This window comes from Pseudophryne corroboree, chromosome 10 (genome assembly GCF_028390025.1).
Source record: "Pseudophryne corroboree isolate aPseCor3 chromosome 10, aPseCor3.hap2, whole genome shotgun sequence".
Classification (NCBI taxonomy): domain Eukaryota; kingdom Metazoa; phylum Chordata; class Amphibia; order Anura; family Myobatrachidae; genus Pseudophryne; species Pseudophryne corroboree.
In genome coordinates, this window is record NC_086453.1 from 256,224,140 (window position 1) to 256,244,275 (window position 20,136).

A 20,136-nucleotide genomic window follows, 5' to 3' on the forward strand; every position below is an offset into this window, starting at 1 on the left:
AGCTAACAATCCTTCACAATGTTTACAAATAACATGGCTGTTAGATCGTTTCCGGTACTCGCCTTTGCTTGGTGATTGTGTTGCTAATGGAAATTTACACCTCCGTCTCAGCCATCAGAAACCCATTCTGGATCCTTTCTCGACCTCACTGGTACTCTCACCGAAACAGACTGCTCTGGTCAACATCAGGGTCAACATGAAAACACGGATCACAGTCTCTTGAGGCGAGTCCATCTTACAGGAGGAGAAAAGTAGAAATTTGTAATGGGGGGATGGGAAAACATTTTGAGGGGGAGAGAAACTTGTTACGATAATTAGTTCTCTAGTCTTGTTGTTCTTCTTGTTCTGCTGTCATCTCAAAGGTGCTGTCTCTCAGTTTTCCAAACGAACATTCCGGTGATGCAATATTCCTTCCAAACCAGCGAACTTTCTGTAAGGAGCAAAAAATCTTGCATTACCATTTGTCTAACTGATGTGTGACATACCATCTTTAAAACATGAAAACATGAGTGAGAAGAGAGAAACCAAAAACAAAAACAAAAGAGAGAGAGAACAATTCATATATATATATATATATATATATAACATAACACATCAATAAACAACAACAGGAAAAAAAAAATTTTCAGACATTTTAAAACATTGTCAGATCATCAGGCTGTCATATCTACATGTCCAATGGTTTCCTTGCGCAGTCCCTCCCACCAGCACCTCCATACTCCACCCTCTGTATCTGGCCAGGATACATTGATGCGGATAGGTCATGCTGGGGTTTGGTAGACTTCTGCAAAGACCAAGCAGATATGCAATGTTTGAGTCCTATCAATAATCGTCAGAGATGGGGAGAGAAAAGAAACATTTCACAGATACATTTACAACGTTTCACCCGGTCATTCCTGTGTCTTCAGGGAACGACCTCCCAATTTATTAACTGTTACCTCAGGCTTACCATCAGTCCTAATGATCACCTTTTATAATTTGGTGTGTCATATTCATGCTCATATTCATGTCTAGGGGGTCTGACTTTATGTGGGCTGTTGCAGTTACTGGCATAATGCCCTTCTCTTTTGCAAAGATCACAAACCCTGGGCTTCCTCCAAGTGTCAGTGAAATGGGGTCTTGGTTGATTTGATGCCTCCTCAAACGCTTGTATGCTCATCACCATCAACCGCTTTCCCTGTACCTCCCTGATTCCTTGGATACCATGATTATGTCGTTGTCTAGGGAGTTGATATACCTTCTGTGAATCTTTGATCATACACTTAGATCTTTCCTAGGATCTGGGAAATCAGACATGATTGATCTCAATTCTGTCCGGGACCAGGGATGGCGCATTGCACTGTCCTTGACAGGAATGATTCCCTGATCGTCAGTCTTCCCATTGGGGACTGTGATCACCCTGACAGGACTAAACTCAATTACATCACCTTGTGTTGGTCTTACAATATGGGGCACATTTGTTTGTGCGTGATATAAAACTTTGTACGTACCTGTGGACACGACCTCACCTGACCCTCCGTTAGGGGGTTTGATTATTGCCTTTACCGATTTGGTCGCGTCCACCTGGATGTCTTGTAGGATGGCTTCTGGAAGAGGTGCCGACATCGTTCTGGGCTCACTTTCTTGTTTGTATTCCTGAGGGAAGTTTGACATGGGGTGCGACTTGCACAGGTTAACATTTGTGATTTTTACACTTTCATTTTTATAAACATTATGACATTTGTTACTTTCGTTCTTAATACAGTTACTAAGTGCATTTTTATCGTACAACATTGTGCCATTTCTCTGCAACCATAATCCTCTCCATTGCCATGTCTCTCTTCCCAAGATGACGGTCAGATATGTAAGTTAACTCTCTTTGCAATTCACTTTCCTGTTGCCATAACTGTAAATAATCAAAATGTTTGATTCGTCTCTTTGCTGATTTAATGAGACCTATCCTCCTCCTTAGATTTTATAACACTTCTGGGCTAAAGCTGCCTATTTTTGGGAACTTCTCCCCGTCATGTACAGTCATTCTCTCCCATTCATCACATAAAACCTCTGTGTGTAAACCATATTTTTCACACATTACGTACCTTGCCGACCCGACTGGTCGGTTCACTGAATCAACCCGAACCGAGGTTGATCGCCCCCTTCCTGAACAATTGGCCCCCATAACTTGCAGGTGTTGCTTTCACCACCTCTGACCTTTAATCAGGGTCTTCAGCGAACCCTTACAAAAACCAAAATGTTCACGATAGGCTGACGGTGGCGGTTTACCGAGTACCCCACTCACTCGCCCATATCGACCAATACGACCTACACACTGCCTTAGCGCTGGCGTACTCGACCCAGGGCCCCTATGAACCTCTATTTACTGGAACATGCGAGGGATATCCGCAGAACACTTACTCTTTCCAGTAACTATTGGTTGTTGGACAATTCCTGAGTGACCAGCGAACTTCCCTTCAGAAAATAAAAAATTACACAAATCACGTCAGAATGTACAAATAGTGTTTATGACCGGTTTCGTACACAAATGGTACTGGTCAGATTACTAATGCACACAATTTCGTGCGGTACAATCGTTCAGCACATAAGCAACTAATCTTATGTGCAAAGCGACCAGTGGAATCGAAAATTTCGGCTGCGAATTCCTTCAGCCAGAGCTTTATTGGCCTATATGGGTTCTGCACCAACCCCCTGGGTTGTGCCTTTTTCTCTTATTTATAGCGGACTTCTTTGTCTGCTGTACCTGGACCTCCTGGTCTGTGCTACAGTGTGACCTCCTGGTCTACTATACTCTACTGCTCAAATTTTATGTTTAACCAGAGATGCCTCCCTAGCCACCATGCACGTCACTTACATGTATGTACTCCTGCGAGAACTCGACTTCTTGTGGTTCAACCTCAAAAATTGTATAAACTTAAAAACACTCACTCATCACATGTACACTTTTGTTTCTATTTCTATTTCTGCGCAGAAATTTTCTTTAGACCAAATGTGTTGTGAATTTGGAGAAGGATCTGTTAATCTAAATTTCAGACACTAAAATAGACTTGCGCTACTTACCACGTTGCCACCTTTCCGCCTGTTGCAATAACACTATCGTGTGATTTGAGTTACGTGGGCGTACCCGGACGCTCCGTTGCGTAATATACGCTGCGTGCGTCGGCCTTTGAGTTGCGTACGCGAGTCTCAGCCCTTTGTTAGAGACACGTGCACGCAAAGCAAATATCCACCGTAACACAATGTACACGTTTATCAATGTAGATGATCCCCGATCATCTACCGAGCACCACACTGACTTCTCCTTGTATCTCAGGCAAAGCTGTGTGTGTTTGTCTACACCTTAATGTATTACTTTTACTCTTTAACTATGAAATAGCGGCAAATCTCTCTTAGCACGTTTATCAATTATAAAAATGGCAACCAGGAAAGTGAGATGTGAAGATTACACAAATGAACATGCAATTCTAAATTAATCTAATAACATATATTGATGTAAGCACACGCATATAGATATTACATATAAGTACCAATCACTATTACTTATGATTGACTATGATATAGATTAAATAAATGCATTAAAAAAAAAACTCATTAAATGATGATTTCTTTTTGACAATGGATGGCTGATTATTTCCTGAGTCAACTGAAAATCAGCCGCTTAGGAAAAAAAATAAAAATGTGACCTTCCCAAAATGGCCGCTGCTCCTCCCCCTTTCACCTCAATGAGGGTCACACAAAATGGTGGACAGACCATGCTGCTTCTTGTCACAAAGAAAGTCATCATTCAAACTCCTAAAGTTATCATGCTATGCAGAGCGATTAAAAATAATTTTAAACCTATTTAAACAGACAAACCATCCAATCTGCGTGTGTAGTTGGCACCAAATAGAAATAAAAACTAGATTTACAAAGACAATAACGTACTGTTCTTACCTTCCAGTTCCGGATTCCTTCAGCACCCTTTACTAAGCGAAACAGACGCTTATCCAGACAGCACTACGAGGAATATGATCTCCCGCCCTTTGCTGATGGATAATGTCTGCTGGAATTACCTAGTATAGATATGTGAAGGACCGACGAGCCGCCAATTGACAATGTCTATAATATTTGTCCTATTAAAAACACGTTAAAGGTTAAAGAACACAGTACGCCATTGGCGCAAAAAGTACCGCAAGGGTACTCCCTTAACTATACCTTAAGGAATGTACTTATACTGTAAACATTTGTGCAGTGACAATGTGTAGATGTAATGCAGTGTAACCTTGTTAGCTTAAAAGCTGTATGTGCGACTATGACGCTCTGAGAAACCTTTATGCATTTATAATAACCAATCAAATACCGGTCTAAGGTTCTAACGCCTTTAGTAAGAATGTTATTACTTGCAAAAAGAGTAATACAGTTCCTATCACACACTACAATATAACACAGACTAACTAACCAGATAACTACACAGGAAATACAATACAATTATGTTTAAGGGAAAATGAGAGAGAAAGAAGAGAGAGAGAGAGAGAGAGAGAGAGAGAGAGAGAGAGATGGCTCACAATAACAATAAAGACAATATGTTTGCAGAGAAGCTTACACATGTGAGGAACAATCGCTGCGCAGTTAGTCAATGCTGAGAATCTTTGTGGAGAAAATACTTGACCTTACCCATACTGGCTGTCCCTATATACACAACCCTACAATACCGCATGGGACAGAAGCTAGACTCCATTTTGGGAAACCTCCCATGATTCCAAGGACTGCAACACATGGTTGAAAGGGGGATGCTAGCAGCCATTTTAGATTTGCAGGTCCAAACACATGGCACTCTCTGCTACACCACAATCACATAGCAGAAGACACAAGACTCCATTTTATTCCAAAATGTCCAAGCCTCAAAACAATGCATATGTTCTGATTTTACAATTCCAAACCATCTAAATCACCTTTCACAATTTCAAGCAAACACAGTATCTCAATAACCAGAGCATACGAGCTATCACAAGACCAGACCACCAGGTACCCACAAGTATCAGCCTGCCATTGCAACACGCACATATTCAAAGGTAACTGCATGATGGTATTCATGATTAACAAGATATATTATAACATACCAGCACCATCTATTTTAAATCACCATAGGCAAACAAATACCACAAATGCTATGCTACAGGTTGTCTAATGTCCCAGCTACCATCACAGATTCCCAGATCTATCACACAAACAAGTTACAATATCCTATTTAAACCAGCACCATTGACCTTAAAGCAATCTGTCTATATTTCCTTATCTAGCCATTTGAATTCAATACTTAGCCTTTAGCTTGGAGGTCAGTCCTGGGGATGTAGCCGCCATGCTGCTGGGTGCCAGGTAGCTGTGTGAGTGAGTGAGCCCTGTGATTTCCAGTGGATAATATCATACCTGCATTCCAGCTGTGGGGGTGTGTCAACCACAGGAAGTGTGTCTTTCACAGTATGTGGGCTGTCTTGTATCAGTGGCCTTGGTAATGCAAAATGTTGGGTGATGACTAACACATTCCTGTCTTCTGGAGAGCTATTGTTTGGCGAATACAAAACAAAACCCTGTCTCTGGGTTTTGTTCGATATTCATGATGTCCACTTTCAGTTGAGACAATGACATCTCAGCAATCATTCTTCTGGAGACAAACCCTAACCAATTCGTAAACACAGGTGTTGGCCCTCCTCATTGAGTCTCAAAGCTCAGTGTAATTAAAGGCTATTGTACTCCGTCTGCGGGAAAGATACTGATTTGGAATACAATTAATCTTCAATTACTATTCCTGTGCTTAACTATGCATATGAAGATGTGAAGCCCTCCCAACATGCAAACTATTGTTTGGGGAATCTCTAAGGTCAAAGAGCCATTTGAGACCCACTGATACCTGCTGGACTCAGGGGAATATTAACTTATAAAATACATTATATGGTTAAATTATGTAACGATTGAGTCGCACGCTGGGCACACAGAAACTCTACCGTAAATGCGCATACAGTGCGCCTGCGGGTGCACGTAACAGTGGGTATGCGCACGCACAGGAGTGCGCACACATGCGCAGCGCGGACATGTATGAGGTGCAAATATGGCAGTGTGTATAGTGATATTTTTCTGACTTTGACATGAGCATCAGATATTATCACCCAATTCAACTCTACCTGTATCAGCAGTTGGTGGGTTTTGTGGGTGATAGTTGAATGAGTATTTATATTAATTGTTTATTTTTCACTAGAAAGAAAGATTTCCAGCTGTTTGCAAATACTCTTCAGCGCTCCCAATATTTCTACGGCCTTTCTCCTACTCTAATAGGTGAAAGTCCGGCTGAGGGGTATGTATATGTTTATCTAAGGTAAATGGGAATGCAAGGATTACTTTGGTTGCTCAAATAAATGAGCACTAAGGATAACAGCCCTGGGGTGCGTGACTGTTGAGAATGGACACACAACCAGGGGACATTGATTCGTCAAGGTTAGGTAAACATAACCTGACATATATATTTCAACTTTTGAGTATGGGCTGCGAGCCCATCCCAAACAGGGAGGAATCCATAGTTAAAATTACTCCATCCGCACGAGTATAACAAAATGGCCAGAAACGATAATGAGACCCCATCCTACCCTAGAGTAGGAGTGGAAAAAGGATGCTGGCTCTCGTAACGGAGGGCGAACCATTAGAGGCGTAAACAACTAAAGGAGGCCAGTAAATGCTTCCAAATTCCCAAATATTATTTTTGCATAGCGGAGCATGTCTGAGAGTTAGTCATATATATATACTTATCAGGTTAATATAAAGGTTAGCATTCCGATCTTGGATATATCTCTCAAATGGGTTCCACAGTAGGGGAAAGAATTCCATAACAATGGTGGGCTTTCCCTGCTTAGTCTGTTAACGGGACATTCTTAATTATTGCAGTCCCACTGAAAAAGAAGGGTCGTAGGTAGGTTAGAATTGACATGGAAATCCAACTTCTACTGGCAAGACCTTCTCACACGGACCTAGGAGGTTCGTGTTTCGGTAACGCGGCTTTAGTTACCGGGTTGGAAGGCGATTTCCCTGGGAGGGGAAGCTTTCCTTAGTCTACTGGTTTTCAGACAAGTGGAGTGAAATCAGATCTTCTGCCCACCGGGTATCATAGAACTATACCAATAGGCAGCAGCAGTTACTCTGGTCCATTATTCAACTAGTTTGGTTCTCAGTCTCGTGCTGGAGGAGTCTCGGATAAAAGAAACTATTCCCAATAGTCATTAATCGGGTCTCTACACAAACTCACCTTGGACCTCCTAAGGGGGTAAGGGTTGGAAAGGTCTAAGGAGACAGGGTCTGAGACTTGAGAAGAGAATTTTGTATCAACAGGGTTTGTCTCCCTATATTAAAGATAGATATTGACAGCGCCTAAGCTGTCATTCCGTTCAAAAGCGAAGGCATTACTGATGACAATTTGGAAATTGCTACACACATCCCTACTCTAAAGGAGGAAAGGGGTTCTCTTCGAATCTTTTTGTCGTGCCCACAGACGGTCACACAGATACTCAATTTAAAGTTTTTGACCCAGTTTCTACCGGCCTACAGATTCAAGATGGAATCATTCCAATCGGTCATTGCAGGCCTAGACCCGGTGGAGTCATAGTGTCTTTGGACATGAAGGATGCATTCCTTCATATCCCGATTTGAACTCCTCTCCAAGCATACTTAGGATTCATACTGGTGAAAGATCATTACCAGTTGGGACATTACCATTCGGTCTATCATCGACCCAGAGAATTTTTACATAGATCAGGGTGATAAGGGTCGCAAGTTGGAGACTGTTAGGGGTCACGATCATACCTTATCTAGATAATCTGCTGATCTACGCCACCTTCCAGGAATAGCCGATCAAAGTAGACGACTCATCAATTTCTCACTCAACATGGGTGGATTGTGATTTCTAGAAATCCAACCTAATGCCAATTCAAAAGGATTCAATTTTCAGGTCTCATCTTGGACTCAGTACAATTGAGGGTAGTCCTACTAGAGAGCAAGATCCAGGACATACAGAGGCTGGTGTCTCAGGTACTGCAGGCACAGCCGGTTTCTCTACACAGAGGTGTACTACTTCCCGGGAAGATGGTGCTGTCTTTGGAGGCTCTACAGTATGGCAGTCTTCACTCCCAACCATTCCAGGTGAACCTCATTGCTCAGGGAGCAGGTTCGCACTGGTTTTCTATATCACAGGTTTTGGCTTTCACTCAAGTCCAAGCTTCCCTAATATTGGTGGTCGTTACACACAAATCTCGCAGCAGGTAAGAGATTCGGCATTTCGATCTGGGGGATCCTCACAATGGATGCCAGTTTCAGAGGTTGGGGTACCGTCCTAGAGGAACATCAGTTTCAGAACAGATGGACGTCATGAGAAAGCAGTCTACCCATAGACATTCTCGAGCTGAGTGCAGTTACACTACAACTTCTCTTAGCCGAAAACCTAGTGATCGGTCAACACTTGAAGATGCAGTCGGACAATATCACAGCGACGGCATACATAAACCATCAAGAAGGAACAAGGAGCAAGATGGCATTAAAGTAGCCACAAAGATCTTGTTGTGGGCAGGCAGGCGCAACATCGTCCTTTCAGTGTAGTTCATTTCAGGAGTGGAGAACTGGGAAGCAGATTATCTCAGTCGCCAGGACATGCATCCAGGAATCGAGATGGTGATAGGAAGATGGGGGCTACCTCGAGTGGACCTAGTGGCCTCTCGACACAACCATCAGCTGCCCAGGTATGTGGCCAGCATATGAGATCCAGCAGCGAACGGAGTGGACGCATTGACACTTCCTTGGTCTTCCAGAAATGTCTACCATTTTCCATAATTTCCTCTCAAACTCAGGGTACTAAGGACGGCCAAATGGAAAGGAGTGTGGGCAATTATCATTCCACCAGAATGGTCCCGCAGGAGTTGTTACTCGGTCTTGAGATGTCTACTAGCGAAAGATCACTGGAGACTATTTTTCTGAGAGAAGACCTGCTATCACATGGGCCGTTCCTCCTCCCAGACTTAAATGGGTTGCATTTACCTGCGTGGCTAGTGAGGCCCGGATATTGAAAGAGAGGGGGATACCAAAGGCGTCTATTCCTACAATGATAACAGCTAGGAAGCTGGTCACGGCCATGCATTGCTACAGACTATGGAAGGAAAGATGAACTGGTGTCAGGGGATTCCACCTGTCTAGACTTTTACATTTTCTCCAGGCCGGTTTACATGGAGGCCTATGTTAGGCTCCTTTAAGGTTCAGATTTTCGGCTCTCTCCATCCTCTTTAAACAGCACTTAGAATCTTTACAGGAGGTTCAGACCTTCTTACGGGAAATTCTGAGAATACAAACTCTTTTCCTGGCCTCCCACAGCACCGTGGGACCTAATCTTGGGGTTGGAATATTTCAACCTCTGAGCCGTTAGAGAGAGCAGGATGAATATCTCTCCAGGAAAGTCATGTTGTTACTTGCCTTAGTTTCGGCCAAACAGGTCTCCGATTTGGTATTTTTCCATGACGATGGGCAGTACTCCGTACGTGGGCTGAGTTTCTCCCAAAGGTAGTTTGGGGGTTTCATGTAAACCAGCCAATTGTGAGACCATCTTTTCGAGAGGTTGCAGATGGGGATGTGTCTTTGGAGGATGTAAAAGCTCTACAGGTATACGTACAAGTTTCGTCGTCCATCAGAACATAGGACCATTTGTTTGTTCTTTATGATGGTACAAAGAGGGGTTGGCCAGCAACTAAACAAACTTTGACCAGATGGATTAGGCTTACCATTATGCAAAAATTATCCTGTGGTATGCGGTTTCCGGTTCAGACTGGTGCCCATACCACCAGATCAGTGGGTACCTCAGGGGCGGCAGCCAGAGGTGCAGCTACTACTCAACATTACAGAGCGGCAACGTGGTCTTCAGCACACACGTTCACTAGTTTGATACTTTTGCGTCCAAATATTCAAAGTTTGGATGTCTAGATTTGCAGGCTACTGACAGCACTCCCACCCTTGGGAGTAACTTTGGGACGTCCCCTACTGTATATGATGTTCCAGTGTCCCCTAGTGGATGAAAGAGAAAAGAGGATTTTGGTACTTACCGATAAATCCATTTCTCTGAATCCACTCGGGGACACTGGACGCCCGCCTCGGTGCTGTCAACCTGCTGTGTTCAATGTTCTTGTTGAACGGTTAATTCAAATAGCATTGATTTTCTGTTAACAGAGTTCTAGGATACTGTTTAAATTATTGTACGGTGGGCTCCTCCCCATTGGTTTTGTAGTCTCATGTCTTAGTCTCTCAGTCAAATTTTCCAAACTGAGGGATGAGGGGCGTGAAGGGGGAGGAGCCAGCTGTGCAGACAATGTTTAATTTTAGATTGTGCCACACCTCCGGTTGCAAGCTTCACACCCCTACTGTATATGATGTTCCAGTGTCCCCTAGTGGATTCAGAGAAATGGATTTATCGGTAAGTACCAAAATCCTCTTTTTGCTATTGGATGTTCTGAAAAGGGGGGTCATTCCGAGCTGTTCGCTCGTTGCCGATTTTCGCAACGGAGCGTTTAAGGCAAAAATGCGCATGCGCATGGTATGCAGCGCGCATGCGCTAAGTATTTTAGCTCAAAACTTAGTAGATTTACTCAGGTCCGAACAAAGAATTTTCATCGTTGAAGTGATCGGAGTGTGATTGACAGGAAGTGGGTGTTTCTGGGCGGAAACTGACCGTTTTCTGGGAGTGTGCGGAAAAACGCAGGCGTGCCAGGATAAAACGCGGGAGTGTCTGGAGAAACGGGGGAGTGGCTGGCCGAATGCAGGTCGTGTTTGTGACGTCAAACCAGGAACGAAATGGGATAAGCTGATCGCAGTGTAGGAGTAAGTCTCGAGCTACTCAGAAACTGCTAAGAATTTTCTATTCGCAATTCTGCTAATCTTTCATTCGCAACTCTGCTAAACTAAGATACACTCCCAGAGGGCGGCGGCCTAGCGTGTGCAATGCTGCTATAATCTGCTAGCGAGCGAACAACTCGGAATGACCCCCAAGGTTTTAACATAACACAGCAATGAGACAAAAGCATAAATAAGAGCAAATTAAGTGTTAAGTTTCATATAATTTGCCTATTTTGTATGGCACAATTTCCATTAAAGGTTTAAAATTGACTGAATATTGTTATTTTAGAACCAACTGACAATGGGAATATAAACTTCATGAAATACGAAAAGGATTATTACGTCAGCACAGAGACAAACCTGATGTGTAAAGTGGATCCAGTGATGTTAGAAACTAAAGAACAGGTGATTTTGTTTATGTCAGTAAAATACAAGTAACATGTTTAAAATTGGAAGATTATGACCTTAATGTCAGCAGACAGAAAGTCAATGCCTGGAATCCTTCCTATTGAACACAATTAATAATAATAATAATAATAATAATAATAATGCACTGATCTTTGAGACTAAGGTGTCATCTACCATTTTCTCTGCAAATTCACATTTTTCAATCCAATGATAAATTCGCACAGAACCAGTAAACTCGCATACTTCTGTTCGCACCTCACTAAGGATGAGAGATGGTAGGGAAAATCCTTTTTTTTTTTTTTTAGGTTAAAATGTTGGGACACCTTACAGAACCCCTTGGACACCACCCGTAATGACTAATTAGCTTAATTAGTCCAATTACATGTCTTTTTTTTGTTGGGGGGGGGGGTGTTTAAAAAAATGGCCTCAAGTTACCCCAAAATCAACTTTTCGCTGCTTTATGCACCCCAAATGTATTTTTTTAACAACTGTTTTTATTCTTTTCTACCATTTTTTTAAACTCACCTCAAAGTACCCCTACAGTGTCTTTTTTCCTTTTTTCTTTTTTTTGTTGCTTTTTCTATAATAGGATTTTAATTACCTACAGGTAAATCCTTTTCTCGTAGTCCGTAGAGTATACTGGGGTCCATTTAGTACCATGGGGTATAGACGGGTCCACTAGGAGCCTTGGGTACTTTAAGAATTTGATAGTGTGCGCTGGCTCCTCCCTCTTTGCCCCTCCTACCAGACTCAGTCTAGGAAACTGTGCCCAAGGAGACGGACATACCTTGAGAGAAGGATTTAAAGGACAGTGGTGAGATTCGAACTAGCACACACAAAACAAGAGGAAAGCCATGCTAACCAAACTTGATGAGGAAAAGCAACAGCTGAACCAACAACAGTACTTAACAAGTAACAGTGCAGGAAAACACGGAGAACTGGGCAGGCGCCCAGTATCCTCTACGGACTATGAGAAAAGGCTTTACCGGTAGGTAATTAAAATCATATTTTCTCTTACATCCTAGGGGATACTGGGGTCCATTTAGTACCATGGGGATGTACCAAAGCTCCCAAACCGGGTGGGAGAGTGCTGAGGTTCCTGCAGAACAGATTGACCAAACTGAAGGTCCTCAGAGGCCAAAGTATCGAACTTGTAGAACTTAGCGAACGTTTTCGAACCTGACCAAGTTTCTGCTCGGCAGAGCTGTAAAGCCGAGACACCCCAGGCAGCCGCTCAGGAAGAACCCACCGACCTAGTAGAGTGGGCCTGTACAGATTTTGGAACCGGCAAACCTTCCGTAAAATAAGCATGCTGGATAGTAAGCCTGATCCAGCGAGCAATAGACTGCTTTGAAGCAGGACACCCAATTTTATTGGGATCATAGAGAAAAAACAGTGAGTCTGATTTTCTGTGATGAGCTGTCCGCTTCACATAGATCTTCAAAGCCCTCACAACATCCAAGGACTTTGAAATAGCAGAGGTGTCGGTAACCACCGGAACCACAATAGGTTGGTTGATATGAAACGCAGACTCTACCTTAGGAACAAATTGCTGACGAGTTCTGAGTTCAGCTCTATCTTCATGATAAATCAAAGAGGGGCTTTTGTGCGACAACGCCCCCTGTTCCGACGCATACCTTGCTGAAGCTAAGGCCAACAGTGTGATGGTTTTCCACGTAAGAAACTTTACGTCAACCTCCTGTAAAGGCTCAAACCATTCTGATTGTGGAAACTGCAACACCACGTTGAGATCCCAAGATGCCGTGGGAGGCACAAAGGGCGGTTGGATGTGCAGAACACCTTTCAAGAACATCTGAACCTCAGGGAGAGAAGCCAATTGTTTCTAGAAGAAAATGGATAAAGCCGAAATCTGGACTTTTATGGAGCCCAAGCGTAGACCCACATCCACCCCTGACTGCAGAAAAAGGAGAAAACGTCCCAGTTGAAATTCCACCACAGGAAATTTCCGGTTCTCACATCAAGAGACATATTTTTTTTTACATTACCCCCTTTCTGGCTTGGATCAAGGTAGGAATAACCCTGTCCGGGATTCCTTTCCGGGCTAGAATTTGACGCTCAACTTCCATGCCATCAACATAGACGTGGTAAGTCTTGATAGATGAATGGCCCTTGTTGCAGAAGATTCTCGCGAAAAGGTAGTGGCCACGGGTCCTCTAGGAGCATCTCCAGTAGATCCGCGTACCAGGCCCTTTTTGGCCAGTCCGGAGCAATAAGTATTGCTTGAATCTTTTCTCTTTTCATTCTTTTGAGAATTCTTGGGATCAGTGAAAGTGGTGGAAACACGTACACCATCTGGTAAACCCATGGAGTCACCAGAGCGTCCACCGCCACAGCCTGTGGGTCTCTCGACCTGGAACAATACCGCTTGAGCTTCTTGTTGAGATGAGAGGCCATCATTTCGATTTGAGGAACCCCCCACCGATGTGTCAAGCACCCGAACACCTTCGGGTGAAGGCCCCACTCTCATGGGTGGAGGTCACGTCTGCTGAGGAAGACTGCTTCCCAGTTGTCCACTCCCAGAATTAAGGTTGCCGACAACGCCACAGTGTGTCTTTCTGCCCAGATGAGAATCCTTGTTACCTCTGACATTGTTGCTCTGCTCTTCGTTCCACCCTGTTTGGTTTATGTACGTTACTGCCATCACATTGTCCAACTAAACCTGAATGGCTTGATCTTGAAGAAGATGTGATGCTGGTAGAAGGACGTTGTATATGGCCCTTAGTTCCAGAATGTTGATTGGAAGAATAGTTTCCTGACTTGACCATTTTCCTTGAAACTGTTCCCCCTGGGTGACTGCTCCCCAACCTCTGAGGCTTATGTCTGTGGTTCGCAGAATCCAATTTTGAATTCCAAACCTTCGGCCCTCTGTCAGGTGAGACGTCTGAAGCCATCACAGAAGAGAAATCCTGGCTATTGGCGACAGACGTATCCTCTGGTGCATGTGGAGATGCGATCCGGACCATTTGTCCAACAGATCCAGCTGGAAGGGCCTTGCGTGAAACCTTCCATACTGCAGTGCCTCGTAAGCGGCTACCATCTTCCCCAGAAGGCGAATGCATAGATGCACCGATATCTGAGTTGGTTTCAGAACATCCCACACCATCAACTGGATTACCAAAGCTTTTTCCAATGGAAGGAATACCTTCTGTGCCTCCGTATCCAGTATCATCCCCAGGAATGGAAGCCTCCGTGTTGGTTCCAGGTGAGATTTTGGTAGGTTCAGAATCCACCTGTGACTCTGGAGTAGACGAGTTGAGAGGACAATGTTGTCCAACAACCTCTCCCTGGATGGTGCCTTTATCAGCAGATCGTCCAGGTACGGAATTATGTTCACTCCCTGTTTGCAGAGGAGAAAAATAATCTCTGCCATTACCTTGGTGAACACCCTCGGTGCCGTGGAGAGGCCCAATGGCAGGACCTGGAACTGGTGGTGACAGTCCTGTAATGCAAACCTTAGATAAGCCTGATGAGGTGGCCAGATTGGAATATGAAGGTACGCATCCTTGATATCCAGAGACACCAGGAATTCCCCCTCCTCCAGACCTGAGATCACCGCTCTCAGAGACTCTGTCTTGAATTTGAACACCCTTAAGTACAGGTTCAGTGAGGTTTAAAATGGGTCATACTGAACCGTCCAGCTTCGGTACCACAAACAGGTTGGAATAATAACCCTAGTTGCGCAGATGAGGTGGAACTGGAACAATGACCTGAGTCTTTACCAGTTTTTGAATTGCTTTCTGTAAAGTCATACTTGCTTCCTGAGAAGCTGGTAAGCCTGATTTGAAGAATCTGTGAGGTGGGAGTTCCTGGGAGTGGCAGTGCGGTCCACCGTCATGCTGGAGGCTCTGAGGAAACAGAACTTGAGTTCTGTTCCTGTGAACCTGCAGTTGCTGGTTTTCTGGAGGCTATAGAAGAACCTCTGTTTTTATTTTTAAATGTGGCCATCAGAAAGGGCTGCAAAGTTGGAGCAGAGTAGGTCTTCCTAACTTGAGGGGGGGGCTGTGGAAGGAAGATATGTAGACTTACCCGCCGTAGCCTTGGATATCCACGTATCCAGTTCATCTCCAAATAGGGCTTCACCTGTGAATGGTATGCTTTCCACGCCCTTCCTGGAATCCACATCCGCAGTCCACTGACGTAGCCAATTCTTCCTATCATCCGGAGGAAAAGGGAAGGATGCGAGTAACCTTTCAGGGATCTGAAATTTCTTATCAGGATTAACCCAAGTCTCTTCAAATAGGGAATTCAACTCTTTTGATGCAGGAAAAGTAGCAGAGGATTTCTTTTTTACATTAAAATAAGTTTCCTCATTCTCCTCTGTCACCTTATCAGGAATGTGCAGGACGTCTCTAATAGCTTCTATCAGGGCCTGTATTTCCTGTGACAGAGCTGCATCCACCCCTCCTGAATCCACCTCACCCTCCTCCACGTCTGATACATCATCATCAGTGTCAGCCTGCAGGATCTGGACCAGTGTACGCTTTTGCGGACAAATGGTAGGGGTCTGAGATGCTGGTATGGGAACTGAATCTCTATTCTTTAGGTCATTCACAGACTGCCTTAAGTATTGCGTCTCTTTCTCATTATGGGATAATTTATTTTAAATAATTTAAATAATCCCTTTAAGGGAATCCAACCATGCTGATTCGGACTCACTAGCCTGAGAATGTATACTATCCTGGGTACACTGTAGTGAGCCCCATGGGGAAGAAAGACACTCTGCTGTGCATGAAACACACTTCTTGCCTGACATTGTAAATGTGAAGCACACACACACACACACACACACACACACACACACACACACACACACACACACACACACACACACGTTAAAACACAGTTAACCCACACAGAGCCCTTCCAGGGAGACACAGAGTATATATGGGAGCCAGCCACACCGCACCCTTAGTGCTAATGCCAAGCTTAGCTGGGTCACAGACTAAGTACCCTGATAGGGGCTTAGTACTCTAATAATGCTCCCACCCCCTTACTATGACCCCCTGGTACCGCTGAGGTAAGCTGGAGTCCTTCTGGAGGAGCTGCGCTTCCCTGCCAGTCTGTCCGTGTAGAACTGCAGAGGGAAAATCGCGCTGGTAAGCTGCTGGATCCGCTCATAGTGAAGCCCCGCCCCCTTAATGGCGCACGGTCTTCACAGTTTTTGTAAACTGGCTGAGGTGTTTTAAATGCTTACACAGTGGAACATAGCCCCTGTAAGCATATTTGCCAGTGTGGGCACTAGAGATGAGCGGGTTCGGTTTCTCTGAATCCGAACCCGCCCGAACTTCATGTTTTTTTTCACGGGTCCGAGCGACTCGGATCTTCCCGCCTTGCTCGGTTAACCCAAGCGCGCCCGAACGTCATCATGACGCTGTCGGATTCTCGCGAGGCTCGGATTCTATCGCGAGACTCGGATTCTATATAAGGAGCCGCGCGTCGCCGCCATTTTCACACGTGCATTGAGATTGATAGGGAGAGGACGTGGCTGGCGTCCTCTCCATTTAGATTAGGGTTGAGAGAGAGAGAGAGAGATTGACCTGAGGCTGTGATACTGTAGAAGAGAGTGCAGAGTTTAGTGACTGACGACCACAGTGACCACCAGACAGTGCAGTTGTTTGTTTTATTTAATATATCCGTTCTCTGCCTGAAAAAAACGATACACACAGTGACTCAGTCACATACCATATCTGTGTGCACTGCTCAGCCCAGTGTGCTGCATCAATGTATATATATATCTGACTGTGCTCAGCTCACACAGCTTATAATTGTGGGGGAGACTGGGGAGCACTGCAGTGCCAGTTATAGGTTATAGCAGGAGCCAGGAGTACATAATATTATATTAAAATTAAACAGTGCACACTTTTGCTGCAGGAGTGCCACTGCCAGTGTGACTAGTGACCAGTGACCTGACCACCAGTATATATAATATTAGTAGTATACTATCTCTTTATCAACCAGTCTATATTAGCAGCAGACACAGTACAGTGCGGTAGTTCACGGCTGTGGCTACCTCTGTGTCGGCACTCGGCAGCCCGTCCATAATTGTATATACCACCTAACCGTGGTTTTTTTTTCTTTCTTTATAGTCATACTAGTTACGAGTATACTATCTCTTTATCAACCAGTCTATATTAGCAGCAGACACAGTACAGTGCGGTAGTTCACGGCTGTGGCTACCTCTGTGTCGGCACTCGGCAGCCCGTCCATAATTGTATATACCACCTAACCGTGTTTTTTTTTTCTTTCTTTATACATACATACTAGTTACGAGTATACTATCTCTTTATCAACCAGTCTATATATTAGCAGCAGACACAGTACAGTGCGGTAGTTCACGGCTGTGGCTACCTCTGTGTCGGCACTCGGCAGCCCGTCCATAATTGTATATACCACCTAACCGTGGTTTTTTTTTCTTTCTTTATACATACATACTAGTTACGAGTATACTATCTCTTTATCAACCAGTCTATATTAGCAGCAGACACAGTACAGTGCGGTAGTTCACGGCTGTGGCTACCTCTGTGTCGGCACTCGGCAGCCCGTCCATAATTGTATATACCACCTAACCGTGGTTTTTTTTTCTTTCTTTATACATACATACTAGTTACGAGTATACTATCTCTTTATCAACCAGTCTATATATTAGCAGCAGACACAGTACAGTGCGGTAGTTCACGGCTGTGGCTACCTCTGTGTCGGCACTCGGCAGCCCGTCCATAATTGTATATACCACCTAACCGTGGTTTTTTTTTCTTTCTTTATACATACATACTAGTTACGAGTATACTATCTCTTTATCAACCAGTCTATATATTAGCAGCAGACACAGTACAGTGCGGTAGTTCACGGCTGTGGCTACCTCTGTGTCGGCACTCGGCAGCCCGTCCATAATTGTATATACCACCTAACCGTGGTTTTTTTTTCTTTCTTTATAGTCATACTAGTTACGAGTATACTATCTCTTTATCAACCAGTCTATATTAGCAGCAGACACAGTACAGTGCGGTAGTTCACGGCTGTGACTACCTCTGTGTCGGCACTCGGCAGCCCGTCCATAATTGTATATACCACCTAACCGTGGTTTTTTTTTCTTTCTTTATACATACATACTAGTTACGAGTATACTATCTCTTTATCAACCAGTCTATATATTAGCAGCAGACACAGTACAGTGCGGTAGTTCACGGCTGTGGCTACCTCTGTGTCGGCACTCGGCAGCCAGTCCATAATTGTATATACCACCTAACCGTGGTTTTTTTTTCTTTCTTTATACATACATACTAGTTACGAGTATACTATCTCTTTATCAACCAGTCTATATATTAGCAGCAGACACAGTACAGTGCGGTAGTTCACGGCTGTGGCTACCTCTGTGTCGGCACTCGGCAGCCCGTCCATAATTGTATATACCACCTAACCGTGGTTTTTTTTTCTTTCTTTATACATACATACTAGTTACGAGTATACTATCTCTTTATCAACCAGTCTATATATTAGCAGCAGACACAGTACAGTGCGGTAGTTCACGGCTGTGGCTACCTCTGTGTCGGCACTCGGCAGCCCGTCCATAATTGTATATACCACCTAACCGTGGTTTTTTTTTCTTTCTTTATACATACATACTAGTTACGAGTATACTATCTCTTTATCAACCAGTCTATATTAGCAGCAGACACAGTACAGTGCGGTAGTTCACGGCTGTGGCTACCTCTGTGTCGGCACTCGGCAGCCCGTCCATAATTGTATATACCACCTAACCGTGGTTTTTTTTTCTTTCTTTATACATACATACTAGTTACGAGTATACTATCTCTTTATCAACCAGTCTATATATTAGCAGCAGACACAGTACAGTGCGGTAGTTCACGGCTGTGGCTACCTCTGTGTCGGCACTCGGCAGCCCGTCCATAATTGTATACTAGTATCCAATCCATCCATCTCCATTGTTTACCTGAGGTGCCTTTTAGTTGTGCCTATTAAAATATGGAGAACAAAAATGTTGAGGTTCCAAAATTAGGGAAAGATCAAGATCCACTTCCACCTCGTGCTGAAGCTGCTGCCACTAGTCATGGCCGAGACGATGAAATGCCAGCAACGTCGTCTGCCAAGGCCGATGCCCAATGTCATAGTACAGAGCATGTCAAATCCAAAACACCAAATATCAGTAAAAAAAGGACTCCAAAACCTAAAATAAAATTGTCGGAGGAGAAGCGTAAACTTGCCAATATGCCATTTACCACACGGAGTGGCAAGGAACGGCTGAGGCCCTGGCCTATGTTCATGGCTAGTGGTTCAGCTTCACATGAGGATGGAAGCACTCAGCCTCTCGCTAGAAAAATGAAAAGACTAAAGCTGGCAAAAGCAGTAGCACCGCAAAGAACTGTGCGTTCTTCGAAATCCCAAATCCACAAGGAGAGTCCGACTCCAATTGTGTCGGTTGCGATGCCTGACCTTCCCAACACTGGACGTGAAGAGCATGCGCCTTCCACCATTTGCACGCCCCCTGCAAGTGATGGAAGGAGCACCCGCAGTCCAGTTCCTGATAGTCAGATTGAAGATGTCAGTGTTGAAGTACACCAGGATGAGGAGGATATGGGTGTTGCTGGCGCTGGGGAGGAAATTGACCAGGAGGATTCTGATGGTGAGGTGGTTTGTTTAAGTCAGGCACCCGGGGAGACACCTGTTGTCCGTGGTAGGAATATGGCCGTTGACATGCCTGGTGAAAATACCAAAAAAATCAGCTCTTCGGTGTGGAAGTATTTCACCAGAAATTCGGACAACAGGTGTCAAGCCGTGTGTTCCCTTTGTCAAGCTGTAATAAGTAGG

The 20,136-nt window shown here is 44.2% G+C and overlaps 1 protein-coding gene across 4 annotated transcripts in view; it reads left to right on the forward strand.

Annotated features, from left to right (window-relative positions):
* LOC134966447 (carotenoid-cleaving dioxygenase, mitochondrial-like) overlaps positions 1-20,136 on the forward strand; it is a 405,306-nt gene that overhangs the window by 128,992 nt on the left and 256,178 nt on the right. For all 4 annotated transcript variants that reach the window (XM_063943198.1, XM_063943200.1, XM_063943197.1 and 1 more), the window contains exon 4: positions 11,171-11,286. In XM_063943198.1, the coding sequence (XP_063799268.1) occupies positions 11,171-11,286 (116 nt within the window). The remainder of the gene's footprint in view (positions 1-11,170; positions 11,287-20,136) is intronic.